The 17,530-nt window shown below is 43.1% G+C and overlaps 1 protein-coding gene across 1 annotated transcript in view; it reads left to right on the top strand.

Annotated features, from left to right (window-relative positions):
* Positions 1-1,050: 1,050 nt before the first annotated feature.
* LOC117442765 (leucine-rich repeat and calponin homology domain-containing protein 1-like) overlaps positions 1,051-17,530 on the top strand; it is a 33,174-nt gene continuing 16,694 nt past the window's right edge. Inside the window, exons 1-6 of the mRNA XM_034078715.1 lie at positions 1,051-1,107; positions 3,360-3,431; positions 3,534-3,570; positions 5,901-6,014; positions 7,182-7,254; positions 9,808-9,921. Coding sequence (XP_033934606.1) covers positions 1,058-1,107; positions 3,360-3,431; positions 3,534-3,570; positions 5,901-6,014; positions 7,182-7,254; positions 9,808-9,921 — 460 coding nt within the window. The 5' untranslated portion in view covers positions 1,051-1,057. The remainder of the gene's footprint in view (positions 1,108-3,359; positions 3,432-3,533; positions 3,571-5,900; positions 6,015-7,181; positions 7,255-9,807; positions 9,922-17,530) is intronic.

Raw genomic sequence — 17,530 nt, 5'->3', positions numbered from 1 at the left:
GTGTACTTATGAATGACCATAGATAGTATATATATTATATATTGTGTGTACTTATGAATGACCATAGATAGTATATATATTATATATTGTGTGTACTTATGAATGCCCATAGATAGTATATATATTATATAATGTGTGTACTTATGAATGCCCATAGATAGTATATATATTATATAATGTGTGTACTTATGAATGACCATAGATAGTATATATATTATATATTGTGTGTACTTATGAATGCCCATAGATAGTATATATTATAATGTGTGTACTTATGAATGACCATAGATAGTATATATATTATATATTGTGTGTGTTATTGAATGACCATAGATAGTATATATATTATATATTGTGTGTACTTATGAATGCCCATAGATAGTATAATATTATATATTGTGTGTACTTATGAATGCCATAGATAGTATATATATTATATATGTGTGTACTTATGAATGCCATAGATAGTATATATTATATATTGTGTGTACTTATGAATGCCCATAGATAGTATATATATTATATATTGTGTGTACTTATGAATGCCCATAGATAGTATATATATTATATAATGTGTGTACTTATGAATGACCATAGATAGTATATATATTATATAATGTGTGTACTTATGAATGCCCATAGATAGTATATATATTATATAATGTGTGTACTTATGAATGACCATAGATAGTATATATATTATATAATGTGTGTACTTATGAATGACCATAGATAGTATATATATTATATATTGTGTGTACTTATGAATGCCCATAGATAGTATATATATTATATAATGTGTGTACTTATGAATGACCATAGATAGTATATATATTATATATTGTGTGTACTTATGAATGCCCATAGATAGTATATATATTATATAATGTGTGTACTTATGAATGACCATAGATAGTATATATATTATATATTGTGTGTACTTATGAATGACCATAGATAGTATATATATTATATATTGTGTGTACTTATGAATGCCCATAGATAGTATATATATTATATAATGTGTGTATATTGTGTGTGCAGGTCAAAGCATGAGATGATCCACCAGCTGAAGGAAGCCGTGGAGCTGCTGCAGGACCCCAGCAGGTGAGAAACAATAACAACATAACAAATGTCATACTTTCTATTGTACTTGTACTACTATAAAGTATGTTTGAATCCTTTGGCTTGTAAGTAAAGGAGATATTAAAGGTTATTCAAGCCTACATCCTTTTAAAAGTTATATATAGCAACTATTTAAGGTCGGAAAACTACACAATTAGGTAAGACTCATCACGAGGCGCTGAGTCATGTTTCAGCACAGAGGACACTGGGGTTTAATGAGAGCCGAATGTCTCTTGTTGTTGTTGTTGTTGGGTTGTCTTGAAGTATCTTTGTAATTACATTTTTTTATCATTTCATATTCCAGCTATTCCTCAAAAAACATGTTTTGGATGTATTAACCACCCCAAGCTTCCATAAGTGGGTCAATGCATTTCCTATGGGATCCTCTGGGGGGAGGGGGAGGAGCTGTGGATTGTTGTTGTTTCTTAGGGTCAAAAACAACTAACTTAAAATGAAAGTGTTTAGTTTATTTAATAAAAGAGCACATGTTCAATGTGAAAAGTGACAATAGATAGATCAGTTGCAATTTGGTGCTATAAATATGTATTATTAAAAAACAAAACACTTGAATTTCAGGGGGGGCGCGGGGCTTTACAATATAAGGGAAGGTTAGGGTCGGGGGTATAGGACTATCAAACTTGATCAACCGGCATGGATTGATGGGGGGGGTGGGCTATGAGTAAACAAGAGGAGAAGAGATGGGTTTTGAAAAGGGACTGGAACACTGTGAGGGTCTCAGAATAGCGGAGATCTTTGCATCGGTATGTTCAAAACGCTTTTTTCAAAATGTAATTTCTTTTTCTAAAATTAGAAATTGTGAAAAATGTAATATAAAATATTTTATAGTGTGAACCAAAATAGTATACTAAATATTATACAAGTGATTTTTCTTAACAAAAAGGACAATAATGGCATAAAAACACATATTATTCTAATACGGGTCCTTTTTGACCCACTTATGGAAGAGTGTAGGGTCCAGACACTCGTGCATCTAAGGCAAGGGGGTCAAACTCAATTTCATTGGCCGGTTGTAACTATATAAATATATATATATAAGTATATATAAAATAATTTATTATATTACATTATTGCCTATAATTCAGCACTCACTCATTCGCAACCGAGTGTGAAGCGGCTGGGATGAGGATCAGCACCTCCAAATCTGAGGCCATGGTTCTCAGCAGGAAACCGATGGACTGTCCACTCCAAGTAGGGAATGAGTCCTTACCCCAAGTGAAGGAGTTCAAGTATCTCGGGGTCTTGTTCTCGAGTGAGGGAACAATGGAGCGTGAGATGGGCCGAAGAATCGGAGCAGCGGGAGCGGTACTGCAGTCGCTTTACCGCACCGTGTGACGAAAAGGGAGCTGAGCCAGAAGGCAACGCTCGCTGTCTACCGGGCCATTTTCGTTCCTACCCTCACCTATGGTCATGAAGGATGGGTCATGACCGAAAGAACGAGATCGCGGATACAAGCGGCCGAGATGGGTTTCCTCCGCCGGGTGGCTGGTGTCTCCCTTAGAGATAAGGTGAGAAGTTCGGTCATCAGGGAGGGACTCGGAGTTGAGTCGCTCCTCCTTCTCGTCGAAAGGAGCCAGTTGAGGTGGTTCGGGCACCTAGTTAGGATGCCACCTGGGCGCCTCCCTAGGGAGGTGTTCCAGGCACGTCCAGCTGGGAGGAGACCGAGGGGTAGACCTAGAACCAGGTGGAGGGATTATATCTCTTCGCTGGCCTGGGAGCGCCTTGGGACCCCCCAGTCAGAGCTGGTTGATGTGGGGAAAGGAACGTTTGGGGCTCTCTGCTGGAGCTGCTACCCCCGAGACCCGACCACGGAGAAGCGGGAGAAGATGGATGGATGGAAACATTATTGCCTCTGAATTGGATTATTATCGGATAGGATAATAACTTAGTAATTAACTACGTCTGAAAGCAGAAGTCCAGGGCAAATCATTGCAAGCCTCTTCAGTGCGCATGTCACAAAACGAGATGCATTGTGGGACATGTAGTTTATGGGCAACGTGCTTCTGTAAATCAGCATGTAACCGTATAATAAACGTATTATATCCTTTGCAAGCTCTTGCGGGGCCACATCAAATGAAGTCGCGGGCCGGATTTGGCCCCTGGGCCTTGAGTTTGAGACCCCTGGTCTAAATATCGAAGGAGTACATGTTTACTCTTCATGGCAGCTGTCTTACTGTTCACACACTCTGAAAAATGTCATATTTGTTGTTAATCAGAGCGGAGCAGGACGACGTGTCTGGAGTTCAGCTCTACCCCGTGGAGATGGTCGATGTGGAGGAGTCTCTCAAGTAAGACTTCATGGGACACACTCACTGCTGTGTTTAAAGTGAATATTATGTGTGTAAAATAAAGCCTATTCTGTGTTTTAAATGTTGTATTTCTCTCCGCAGTGGGCAGGACAGCGATGACGGCGGCGGCACACCGAAGGTAAAGAGTTCACATCTTTGATATTAGAAACAGCATCAGCGAGATCTCGCACCACTTAGATCCACTCTCCACTCTTACTGGCTCTGTTCCTCCTGAAGTTAAAACATATCGTCTTTGAGAAACAAAGCTCCTGTGTAAGGTCATTTGAAGCATATCAAGGTCATTTAAAGCATATCAAGGTCATTGAAAGCCTAATTGTTGAAGATTCAAAGCGACTATATGAGGATATTAAAAGCCTAAACGTTAGTAACTATTTAAGGGAAATTAAAGCCTTATAATTTACCTTAAACAAAGCAGCTGTTCAAGGTCAATTGAAGCTTTAATGTATGTCATATAAACCCATAAACCATCATTTCAAAACGGCAACTTTATGAGATTTATATGTAAGTAAAAAAAAGAACTATATAATGTTATTTAAAACTATTTAAGTTCACTAAAACCCTATAGGTTAGTTAGTTATATAGCAATTATATAAAGTTATTTGAGGCTTATATTTGGTCAGTGACAAAGCTATTTAAGGTTATTTAAAGTCTGTACGTTCATAAGTAACACTACGATAAATGGTGATTCAGAGCCTATACGTTAGTAAGTATATGGCTACTATGTGTACTATTACTACTATAAGGTTTTTACTGTTTAAATCCAGTACGTTTGTAAGTTAAGGAACTATTTAAGGTCCTTTTTAAAAGTCTACAAATGTGTAAGTTGACTTCCAAATAAGGTGATTTTAAAGCCTATTTGTGAGAAACAGAGCAAATGTTTAAAGGTCCCATGTCATGCTTTTCCGGTTAGTACCCGTCCCCTTGTGAGTGATGAAGGTTTTTATGCATGGAAACGGTGTGCAGAGTCAAAACCCTCAAAGCACACCCTGTAGCGAGTACAACTCTAACACAGAGAAGACCTCCCCAAAACGCCTCGTTGGAGAAACGTCACTGTCCATTGTTTACTTCCTGGGTACTGTGTCGTGGGAATGGCCAGTAGCCGCGCCCAGAGCTATGACGCGATACGGTCATGCGTTACCCGGAACCAAATAGACCAATCCGCGGAGCCGTTACGTTTAGCCCCTGCTGATTGGTCCAAATTGACCAATCCACGGACTTCCTCACACACACACTCAGTGCTGCAGGCAGCTCTGCTGATCTCTCCTCCCTGGCTGCAGGCTGATAACAGACAGTTGGGATCGCGGTGACATTCTCTCTGCAGACCCGTTCTCACAGCGTCTATCAACCTGTTTCTTACTCAGTATCAAGCCACACTTATTGCTTTTACTTCGGCTGTGACTTTGTGTGTGCTCAGGGTGACTTTGGCTGTGTATCGCTAAACAAGGAAACCACACCTCCACGGAGCTCAGTGCGATTCACAACGTCCCGACCAATCAGAGCACACTGTGTGGGGGCTGGAGCTATTGGAGCTACAATGAGCCGTTAAAGGCAGAGAGTGAAATGCAGTGAATACACGTAGGTTACAGAGACGCTGTGAGAAACCAATGTGAGTTTGGAACATTGAACAATATAAATCTATTCTAGTCGACCTCAACCATGGAACTATGATCAGTGGAAATGGCCATGACATGTCTCCTTTAAGCTAATTTAAGGCCAATACGATTGTAAGTAAGAAATCAACTCTTGGCCCTTTTGTTATATATATATATAACTTTACAATTTAAGGACATTCAAACCCTAAAGGAAGAGACAAAGCAGCTATTTAAGAAAACTCAAAGCCTATACGTTTGTAATTAACTAATTAATTAACCTATAAGTACATAAGTAACAAAGTATATGGTACTTGAAAGCCTTAACAGGTGGAGGTAAACTACATTTTACGGTAATTTAAAGCATATATAAGTTATTTAAAGCCTATACATTTGAAATATAGCAGCTTATAAGTTGATTTAAAGACTATAAGTAACTACGTAAATCATCTATATAAGGTTATTTAAACCCTATAAGTAACAAAGCAGCTATTTAAGAAAATGTAAGCCTATAATGAACTCTTTAATTAACCCATTAGAAAGTAAATTACAAAGAAAATGTATATGGTAATTGAAAGCCTTAACAGGTGGAGGTCATTTGAAGCATATATAAGTTATTTAAAGCCCATACATTTTAAATATAGCAGCTATATAAGTTCATGTATACGTTTGTAATTAACTAATGAATTAACCGATAAGCACGTAAGTACCACAGTGTATGGTAATTGAAGCCTAAAGGTAAACTACATTTGAAGGTTATTTAAAGCCTGTATATTTGAAATAAAGCAGCTCTATAAGTTGATTTAAAGACTATAAGTAACTAGAGAGCAGCTCTTTAAGGTGACTGCGTGTGTGTCAGCGTTCGGACGAGGGTGTGTGTGAGTTCCAGAGAAAGAGGAAGATGATTTTGCAGAAGGCCAGAGCTCACACTCAGCTCGCATGTCGGGAGTTTGAGTTGCACATGTCCGTCAAGGTAAACACAGCTGGAGTGAGGACTTACCGTAGTTTTCGGACTATAAGGCGCACCTGAATATAAGCCGCAGCAGCTAAATTGAATGATGTGTACTAAGCCGCAGGTGTTGTAATGTTTAATTACCGTATGCAAGCAGTCCAGCCTTTCGGAACCCGTTGGTGATCGTGGATGTTTTGACACTCCTCCACGCCGTCAGGATCCACTCGCAAACTTGAGCGAAAGTTGCTTTTCGCATGCGACTGAACGAAGGGGTTTGTGCATGAAAACTTCCTTTGCACAAACTGTCTCGCTCTCGTAATGTCCGTCTGTCTTGCTCTCGTTCTGTCTCTCGGTTCCACTTTTACTTTGGCGCGCTACCTGTCTCACTCTTTTCCGGCCTCCAGCTTTTCCTGCTGGAGCCCGCCGCTTAAAGGTGGGGGGCGCGGACCGGTCATAGAGCCCATCGAGTTAAAGGTGGTGGACTGTAACCTGTAAAATCCATAGATTTAGGAGGTCCCCTAGTGGCCGTTAAATGTACACATCCATAGATTAGCCGCACTGTTATATAAGCCGCAGGGTCGAAAAATTAGAAAAAAGGCGCGGCTTATAGTCCGAAAATTATGGTAACTACAGTAAACTTAGCGCGTGTGTGTGTGTGTGTGTGTGTGTGTGTGTGTGTGTGTGTGTGTCAGTAAGCTGTCTGCATCGTTATTAACGGCAACACGTCATCCAGCTGCAAGATGCACATGTGGAGAGGCTGAGGAAGTGTGTATTCATGGCTACTCGTGCGTCAAAAGCTCTTTAGAAACACGTTTTTATTTGTGTTTACAGATTCCTGTGTAGTTTTGTAATTGTTCCATACCTGAGGACCTCTGCAGACCTCACTGAAGCTGGTACATTTACGGAGTTAGCTTTGTTTCTGTAAAAAGGACCATCATTTCCTCTTAATTGTTGAGGACCAGATGTATAAAGTAGCATCAAATTGGAAGTACAAGAACCTCAAAACTCTACAGTACTTCAGTAAATGTACTTTCCAGCGCTGTTAACTGTACGTTTGTTCGTCTGTGTGTCTGCAAACATCTCTCTGTGAAGCGCAGGATATCTGTTCAACAAATCATACAATAAATCGTAAAATGATTGTTAGTTACTGAGAGACTGACCGTGTTGTTTCCTTCTCTGGTTCTGCAGCATCACGACAGATATCCGGGCTGCGGACCTCCATCTTTCTCCAGCCCTGTGTTCGGACTGAAGCCCCGCTCAGGTGAGTCCATCTGGGCTGAGAGGGGGGGTCAGGCACCTGGGCTAAACCATCTGGGATGAGACAGGGGGGGTCAGACACCTGGGCTAAACCATCTGGGATGAGAGAGAGGGAGGTCAGACACCTGGGCTAAACCATCTGGGATGAGAGAGGGAGGTCAGACACCTGGACTAAACCATCTGGGATGAGACAAGGGGGTCAGACACCTAGGCTAAACCATCTGGGAAGAGACAGGGGGGGTCAGACACCTGGGCTAAACCATCTGGGATGAGAGAGGGAGGTCAGACACCTGGGCTAAACCATCTGGGCTGAGACAGGGGGGGTCAGACACCTGGGCTAAACCTTCTGGGCAGGGGGGTCAGACACCTGGGCTAAACCATCTGGGATGAGAGAGGGAGGTCAGACACCTGGGCTAAACCTTCTGGGCAGGGGGGTCAGACACCTGGGCTAAACCATCTGGGATGAGAGAGGGAGGTCAGACACCTGGGCTAAACCATCTGGGATGAGAGAGAGGGAGGTCAGACACCTGGGCTAAACCATCTGGGATGAGAGAGGGAGGTCAGACACCTGGACTAAACCATCTGGGATGAGACAAGGGGGTCAGATACCTAGGCTAAACCATCTGGGAAGAGACAGGGGGGGTCAGACACCTGGGCTAAACCATCTGGGATGAGAGAGGGAGGTCAGACACCTGGGCTAAACCATCTGGGCTGAGACAGGGGGGGTCAGACACCTGGGCTAAACCATCTGGGCTGAGACAGGGGGGGTCAGACACCTGGGCTAAACCATCTGGGATGAGAGAGGGAGGTTAGACACCTGGGCTAAACCTTCTGGGCAGGGGGGTCAGACACCTGGGCTAAACCATCTGGGATGAGAGAGGGAGGTCAGACACCTGGGCTAAACCATCTGGGATGAGAGAGGGAGGTTAGACACCTGGGCTAAACCTTCTGGGCAGGGGGGTCAGACACCTGGGCTAAACCATCTGGGATGAGAGAGGGAGGTTAGACACCTGGGCTAAACCTTCTGGGCAGGGGGGTCAGACACCTGGGCTAAACCATCTGGGATGAGAGAGGGAGGTTAGACACCTGGGCTAAACCTTCTGGGCAGGGGGGTCAGACACCTGGGCTAAACCATCTGGGATGAGAGAGGGAGGTCAGACATCTGGACTAAACCATCTGGGCTGAGGGGGGGGGGTCAGACACCTGGGCTAAACCATCTGGGCTGAGACAGGGGGGGTCAGACACCTGGGCTAAACCTTCTGGGCAGGGGGGTCAGACACCTGGGCTAAACCATCTGGGATGAGAGAGGGAGGTCAGACATCTGGACTAAACCATCTGGGCTGAGGGGGGGGGTCAGACACCTGGACTAAACCATCTGTGGAAACAGGGTTAATGCTGACGAGGGGCTCCTTAAATGTTGGGTTGTGTTTGTTATAAGAAAAGTATATGTATATATATCGTTTTTTGGGGGATTGTCCTACGATAGGATTCCAATTTGGGAAATGTTTGCGTCACAGCAGCATAAAAAGACATTGTACATTGTACAACAATCCACAATGTAAACATCTCAAATAGAAATAAAATAGCATTACAAAAGTAGAAAATATACAGTCATGCAGTTCCTTTTACATTATGGTTTTAATCTTAATTACAGGCTGCAGAATCTCATATATTACCGTTAAATAATTATACATGATGGCATAGTAAGAAGATCAGAAACCAAAGAAAAACAACAAAAAATGATAATTAAAACAACATAATAAGTCCCTATAAACCATGTTAAATTTAGTTTATTCAGTCACACATTTCTTTGTTTTAAGGTAAAGTTAAGCTAAGTTTTCAGCGGCTATAATGCACAAAAACACTCAGAATAAACCATATTTGTAGTCTTTTATCTTGAACTATATTGAATCATAATGTAGTGAAGTAAAATGTTAAATAATACTTAGGAAATGTTGTTGAGAAAAAGCTAAAAATCCCAAATACTGAAGTAGCGTAGCTTAGAATTGCTAACGCAGAGCTAGTGCTAGCATGGAGGCTATGCTAACGCTATATAAAGCTAGCAGTCAACGCAGCTTCATGTTCAGTGTTTCCTCCGCTGCGTGTGTAGAGCTTCAGTCCCATGCTTTTCATTATTTTATTTTTTAGAGCTAGCTAGCAGCCTTTTTGTTTGACTAACTGTGACAGAAATGTTGCTAACTGCTAACGATGCTACCCTGATGCTAACAGCATGTGGTGGTGATGTGTAATGGGATCTGCCACTAATCTTTATTTTGTTTTTGTGCTGTTTTGTGTTCTCATCTCCCCTCTTTTCCACACTCTCCTTTGATATACCTTCGCAATCATCCCTCCTCTGTGTGATCTGCTGCATGTCGTGATTGTATTTTGAAAATCTTCCTGCATGTGTATCAACCTTGTTTTTAATTCCTTTTCGGTGTGTGTGTTTTCTCGTGGAATGACTGGCCTTGCTGTATTTAAACCACCATTGGTCCCCTCACACACACACACTTCACGCCCCACTTCCTGCACCTGATGACACACACACTTCCTGTTTTAGCCCCGCCCTCGCTGCCCTGCTCGCCTCCTACATCCTGTCTCGCCCCCCCCTTCCTCTCGCAGGCCTCCCCCCTCCGTAGAGATTCAGCGGGTCACGATGGAGGCGTTCAGCGCGGTAGGTTCTTTAAAAAACTCTGCAGACCATCAACGTTTTTCAGAATCTAAAATCACCTTTAGGGGTCCCACAAAGGGGGGACACATTTACATCAGAGTATAGAAAAGCAGAGGTGGGTACAATTAGTACAATTATTAAATAACATAATCAAATCCTCTAATATTAAATATGATGTTCAGTTGAACCCGCTTGTGTCCCCTCAGGCTGCTAAATAACAAAAATGGAAACGGCTGAAACACCAACTCCAGGCTTCAGAACTCAGGACTGTAGTCCGCAAACCAATGAGTGTAAGGGTGTTTCTCAATGTCGAGGACGCTTCCGTGGTAGGACATGTCTTCCGAGTCAGGTCCTTCAGAGGCTAGGCAAGAATCCTTCCTGGCATTCGGAGAACGAAGAGTGGAACAGGCTAGCAAGTGTGCAGGTGTGCGTCACATGAGAGGCCCTGTCTTACATTTTGCGCCAAAGATTTTGGAATTTGGTCCGTGTGCAAAGCATTGTGGGGATTTTAAGACTGCGGAGGATACACTGGTGCATCCTCGAAATTTCTCGCAACGAAGGACTCAGTGGAGCCTGGACATTGGAACAGTCCTTCGGCGGGATTCGATGACGTAGCATCCTTGAAATAGTGGCTCTGGAGCATCCTTCCTTGACATTGAGAAACACCCTCAGAGTTTAGATTCAACGTCGACATGCTCTGCAAACTCTCATCTTTATCGACCTCAAAAGCTTTTCTGACAGATTGAACGGTTTACCTAATATCACCGTTTAAGTGTTGTGTATAATTGTGTGAGCTGTTTGAGTATATTCAGCAGCTTCAGTGTAGATATGTCAATGAACATCTGAAGTCCTAGGCTCCTCCAACAGAGCAACATCAGGGGTCCGCGAGGTCTTAAAAAGTATTACAAGTTGATAAATAGATTTAGCGAAAATGAAGGCTATTAAAAAGTATTAAACGGCATTTTCCAAGGTGTTACATTTTGTAGCTTGTTTTCAGTAAGTATCTAAATGGTCCAAAGAGGTTGTGTTCTACAGTCTGCCTGAATGTAGTCATGGCGACGGCGTAGGTGTGTCGTGTGATTCTGTGGAGTTTATTGATGGCATCCCGTTGGCGCTCACTGCTTGATAGCGCGAAGCTCCGTTTACGCCGGTTGCTGAGCAATATCGTTATGGGGAAATGCAAGTCTGCGTCCAAATCGTTGGAAGATAAGGAGGAAGGACAATCAATACTGTATATAGTCAATGTGAGGTGAAGTGTGTCGCCAAGGTAACCGGTTAGAACTCCAAGTGGAGATGAGGTCTTAAAATGTATGGAAAGGGTCTTCAAAGGTCTTACATCTGACTTCAGGATTCCTGCATAGACCCTGAACATGAATATATATATATAGGACTGTGAAGCTGACAATTGAGCGGCCCGACCAAGTAAGGAGGCAAAGGCAGAACGTCCCACATATGACCCGGTGTGGGTATTTATTAAAGCATGAACACGATGACACACAGCCTCCTTGAGCACAGCCGGCCGCCACCAGGATCACACACACACACACACACACTACCCCTCTAACAGCAAAACCCCCAGAGCCTAAACCCCCAACCCAACAGGACACAGGTGAGGGGGGAGGAGACGACACAGGGCACCAGGTGCACACAGTCAACGACAGACATGGGGGAAGGGGAACACTTTTCAACAACAAAAAAACGAAACAACCCGTAACGGAGGCCGAGATCTATGAGCCCAGAGATCACCTCCGTGACACGGACACACAACAGATCAAATGGTGCAAGAGAATGTTTTGAGATGTAAGAAGTTTAAATAGTGCAAGAGGAGTCTATATGCAAGTACATGGAATAGGATGTATAGAGTTTAATAAGAAAAGATTAGGACCACCGTCATGGCTGTAAAGCAAGTGAGCGGTTCTTACAGATTAAATAAGATGAAACACACACTATCAAACATGTAAGGGCTTGAGTTAAGAAGAGCACGGAATAAATTATTACATTTAGACGGTAAAGATAACTGGTGTTTATTAACACTGGCGCAGACTGACAGCACGACAGGCTGGGCTACTGTTAGTCGACTGCTGCTGCGTGTTTTCTCTGCTTTAGACCACATGTTGAGATGTTTTAGTAGTGTGTGTCTGTGTGTGTGTGTGTGTGTGTGTGTGTGTGTGTGTGTGTGTGTGTGTGTGGTGTGTGTGTGTGTGTGTGTGTGTGTGTGTGTGTGTGTGGGTGTGTGTGTGTGTGTGAGAGAGAGAGAGAGAGAGAGAGAGTGTGTGTGTGAGAGAGAGAGAGAGTGTGTGCGTGTGTGAGAGAGAGTGTGTGTGTGAGAGAGAGAGTGTGTGTGACTGTCTGGTGTGTGAGAGAGAGTGTGTGTGTGTGTGGTGTGTGTGTGTGTGTGTGTGTGTGTGTGTGTGTGTGTGTGTGTGTGTGTGTGTGTGTGTGTGTGTGTGTGTGTGTGTGTGACTGTCTGTGTGTGTGTGTGTGTGTGTGTGTGTGTGTGTGTGGTGTGTGTGTGTGTGTGTGTGTGTGTGTGGTGTGTGAGAGAGAGAGAGAGAGAGAGAGAGAGTGTGTGTGTGTGTGTGTGTGTGTTGTGTGTGTGTGTGTGTGTGTGTGTGTGTGTGTGTGTGTGTGTGTGTGTGTGGTGTGTGTGTGTGTGTGTGTGTGTGTGTGTGCGTGTGTGTGTGTGTGTGTGACTGTGTGACTGTGTGACCGTGTGTTTGTGCGCGCGCGCGTGTGTGTGTACGTGTGTGTGTGTGTGTGTGTGTGTGTGTGTGTGTGTGTGTGTGTGTGTGTGTGCGTGTGTGTGTGTGCGTGTGTGTGTGTGTGTGTGTGTGTGTGCGTGTGTGTGGTAGCAGCAGCCAGTGATGAAAGAGGAATTTCACCACACGCTGCTTTGATCTCCAGCTGTTCACGTTTCTGTGTGTTGGTTGTAAATGCACATGGTAGAAGTTAGATTCAGTGGTGTGTGTGTGTGACCACACTGTCGTAGTAATTAACACACACACTCTGGATTTGGTGACTTTGACGCTCACCAAAGTGTGTGAGCATCGAGTGTGTGTGAAGAAGTAAATACAGGGTGTGTGAGGAGGAGTGACTTCTAGACTGTTCTTGATTTAATTATAATGTGTTGTGTATGCACCAAGTCAGATCCCTCGTACGTGTCCACCACCTGGTTCTGATGTGTGTGTGCAGTGCGTTTAAGGAAGGGTTTAAAGGCAACACACACACCAGCCGCATCCTGGTGTGTGTGTTGTGTCTTCTTGTTTCTACAAACTATCTGACAGTCAGAGGCCATACTAGGATGGTTTGATGTCGCTCCAGATGTGTGCGTCTGCAATATGAATGAGTCTGGTTTTTGTCTCGTGTGTGTGTGTGTGTGTGAGTGTATTTTTAGCTGCTTTATTTTAAGGTAATGGTCCCTAGAGGAGTATCCTACTTACAGAGGAGCGTTGTCCAAGATTTTAGATGGATCACAACCGTGTGTGTGTGTGTGTGTGTGTGTTTCAGTCATTTGCTCCATAAAAGGCAGTGATATGTAGCTGTTAGTGAGCACTGCCTGCGAGCTGTCAAGTGTTCTCACTCCCACATAGTGAACTTCTGAATGTCGTCACGTGTGTTTACAGACCATCGGAGACTCGTTCACTTTCAAACCGCAGCGTGGGAAATCCGGGAATCATTTGCATGCCAGCTCAGATCTCTGATGGCAAACATGTATGCTAATGTGTTAGCATGGAGTTGAGTGTATGCTAATGTGTTAGCATGGAGTTGAGTGTATGCTATTGTGTTAGCATGGAGTTGAGTGTATGCTAATGTGTTAGCATGGAGTTGAGTGTATGCTAATGTGTTTGCATGGAGTTGAGTGTATGCTAATGTGTTAGCATGGAGTTGAGTGTATGCTAATGTGTTTGCATGGAGTTGAGTGTATGCTAATGTGTTAGCATGGAGTTGAGTGTATGCTAATGTGTTAGCATGGAGTTGAGTGTATGCTAATGTGTTAGCATGGAGTTGAGTGTATGCTAATGTGTTAGCATGGAGTTGAGTGTATGCTAATGTGTTAGCATGGAGTTGAGTGTATGCTAATGTGTTAGCATGGAGTTGAGTGTATGCTAATGTGTTAGCATGGAGTTGAGTGTATGCTAATGTGTTAGCATGGAGTTGAGTGTATGCTAATGTGTTAGCATGGAGTTGAGTGTATGCTAACGACTTGTTATTGAGGCCCTTTAATACGCATGGCACATGTGATGAGAGCTTAGACGTATTCACATTCGACATATGGAACTTAAACACAGTTAAAAGCAATTGAGAGGGTTTGATGTGTACACGGTGCAGAATAAAACAAACGGTGTACGATGAGGTATGAGGGTAATACAGGTCTATCTTGAGTGTGTGTGTGTGTGTGTGTGTGTTTTCACATGAGTAGCTGTGTGTGATTGTGAGAGAGATAACATGACTAATGTGTGTAATGGCGTCAGGCCTCAGGGAGGTGACATCAGTAGGAAGTGACCTCATTAACATCCAATCAGCAGCCTGTGAGTGTGTGTGGCAATATGTGTGTGTGTGTGCGTGGGATTATATATAAGTGTGTGTGTGTGGCAATATTTAAGTGTGTGTGTGCGTGTGATATATGTAAGTGGGTGTGTGGCAATATGTGTGTGTGTGCGTGTGATATATGTGAGTGTGTGTGTGGCAATATGTATGTGTGTGTGTGGCAATATGTGTGTGCGTGTGATATATATGAGTGTGTGTGTGGCAATATGTGTGTGTGTGCGTGTCATATATGTGAGTGTGTGTGTGGCAATATGTGTGTGTGTGTGTGTGTGTGTGTGTGTGTGTGTGTGTGTGTGTGTGTGTGTGTGTGTGTGTGTGTGTGTGTGTGTGTGTGTGTGTGTGTGTGTGTGTGTGTGTGGCAATATACGTGTGTGCATGTGATATATGTGAGTGTGTGGCAGTGTGTGTGTGTGTGATATGTGTGTGTGGCAGTGTGTGTGTGTGCGTGTGATATATGTGAGTGTGTGTGTGTGTGTGGCAGTGTGTGTGTGTGCATGTGATATATGTGAGTGTGTGTGTGGCAATATGTGTGTGTGTGTGTGATATATGTGTGTGTGTGGCAATATGTGAGTGTGTGCGTATAGCGTATAGTGCCTCACTCTGTGTCTGTGGTTCCCTCTCAGCCTCTTTTCCCTGTATCGTTGTTTATGTCTGGCCGTAATCTCCGGGGGAAATTAATTATTAATGTTGAGGCAGGCAGAGTTTAGTGTTTGAGTTGCACATTTACTTATAAGCGTAATAAAATAATGACAGCACCTCTTTTCACCCTCTGTCTGAAACCAGAGCTGCTCTGATTGGTTAGTTGGCCGGCTCTGTTGTGATTCTTCAACCGCCTAGAGATGTCCCGCCCCTTAGGCCAATCAATCAATGTTTATTTATAGCCCAATATCACAAATGTTACATTTGTCTCAGTGGTCTTCACAGTTTGTACAGAATATCAGTATGACAATACGACACCCTGTGTCCTTAGACCCTCTGTCCTTAGACCCTCTGTCCTTAGACCATGTATCCTTAGTCCCTCTGTCCTTAGACCCTGTGTCCTTAGACCCTCTGTCCTCAGACCCTCTGTCCTTAGACCCTCTATCCTTAGACCCTCTGTCCTTAGACCCTCTGTCCTTAGACCCTCTGTCCTTAGACCCTCTGTCCTTAGACCCTGTGTCCTTAGACCCTCACATCGTACAAGGAAACAATTCCGGAGAAACCCCACAGTTTAAAGGGAACATGGAGAAACCTCAGGGAGAGCAACAGAGGAGGGATCCCTCTCCCAGGACGGACAGACGTGCAGTAGATGCCGTGTGTAAATTGAAAAGATAATACATTTGTAACTTAGGTAGTCCAAATGTTAGGAAATGCATGTGTCTGTAATAAGAAGATGAATCCACGAGGATGTCAACAATCCTGTGGGAGCCATCATGGAAGTAGTATGGTGAGAGTCAGGCAGGACCGCAGAGACAGGTTCAGCCACGACTCAGGATCCCGCCGTAGATAGACACCAAAAAGACATTTGGGGGAAGCTGGGTTATTCGAAACATGAGAGTACACAGGTACAGAGAGAAGGAAGAAGTAAGGTGTCCCCCGACAGTCTACCACCTACAACGTGTTGGACCGCGAGAAACTTTAGGATGTTAGCCTCTTCAGACCATTTACATGCACAGAAACCTATAACACTACAGGAGAGGGCCTCTTTAACCCTCTGGAGTCTAAGGGTATTTTCTCGAATTTTTGATGTTTTCTTAAATCCCCTTTTAAATGTGTTTCTTCTAACATGGCACCCCATGTGTTAAATATCAAAATGTTCAGGACAATCTCTGGTATTGCTATATATGCAAATTACTCACCTTAGAGCACTGTTTGATGAGATAAGTAGCTCAAAAGCTTAAAATGTTACATCCGATTTTCAGAAAATCTTCAAAACTCTTATGAAAACACAAATTTACTCATGTGATCGAAATGTTTTGGTGTTTTAGATTTGGTTACCAAAGTCTTAGGATCACAAAAGCAGTGAAATATTTGAATTACACTCTATATAAATGTGTAATTCATGTCTAAAATGAAAAAAAATGTATTCGAATTTTGAGTAAAACAAGTGTTTATCACTCTACTTTCACCACAGCAGGGACTGAGATACATCAGGACTGAATAATGACTTCATATTACATACCAAGGTTCATGTGATGTGTACAAATACAAATTGAGCATTCAACCTTTTTTTTTCAACCAACAATTTATATAAATATAAGAAACTGGAAAATCTAACTATTTACAATATTGAACATCAGAACTTTCAACCAACTATTCATTATAAATGTCAAGACAGTGTCAAGGTCTTTGTCTGTCTTCCAAGACAGTGGGTCTGGCTGCTGTGTAGGTGGGGGTGATGGTGCATAGGTGGGGTGTACAAGTGCTATATGAGACCTCCACGAGACCTCCTTGCTGGCTGGGTTGAAGGTGATGGCTGTGGTGGAGCCTTTGTGCTGAGGTGTATCTTGACCTGGTGGCAGCCGCAGATGGAGGTGGAGGCAGCTGTAGTGATGCTGGTCTGCTGGTCCTTGGTGGTGATGGCTCTAGTGAAGGCCCTTGAGCCACAGTAGATCTTGACCTGGGGGCCGGCACAGATGGATGTTGTGGCTGCTGGATAAACGCCACCTGTGGGCCACTAGGCCCAGACAGCTGTGAAACATCTCTGTAAAACAAATAAAAATGTAGGACAACAATTACAACTAATTTCATTGAAATAAAGTTCAAGTAAAATGTTGCTCAAGCACAAATAAAAATGCACACATAAAAAGAAAGTTTGGGAGGTTGGAAAAGGAGTCTCTCTCGATCTCTCACTCACACACACACACACACACACACACACACACACACACACACACACACACACACACACACACACACACACACAGGTATTTCCAGTTACTTTACATTCAGTATAAAATCACAGACAAACATATACATAGGCTACATCTGATTACAAAGTGTCATCTGTACAGGACGGTAAAATAATAACAGGCACACATAAATAAATCTATGACAAAGTCTCATCTGTACAGAACAGTATGAT

The sequence above is a fragment of the Pseudochaenichthys georgianus genome, unplaced genomic scaffold, assembly GCF_902827115.2.
Source record: "Pseudochaenichthys georgianus unplaced genomic scaffold, fPseGeo1.2 scaffold_470_arrow_ctg1, whole genome shotgun sequence".
NCBI lineage: Eukaryota > Metazoa > Chordata > Actinopteri > Perciformes > Channichthyidae > Pseudochaenichthys > Pseudochaenichthys georgianus.
This window is presented reverse-complemented; position numbering and strand designations above follow the sequence as displayed.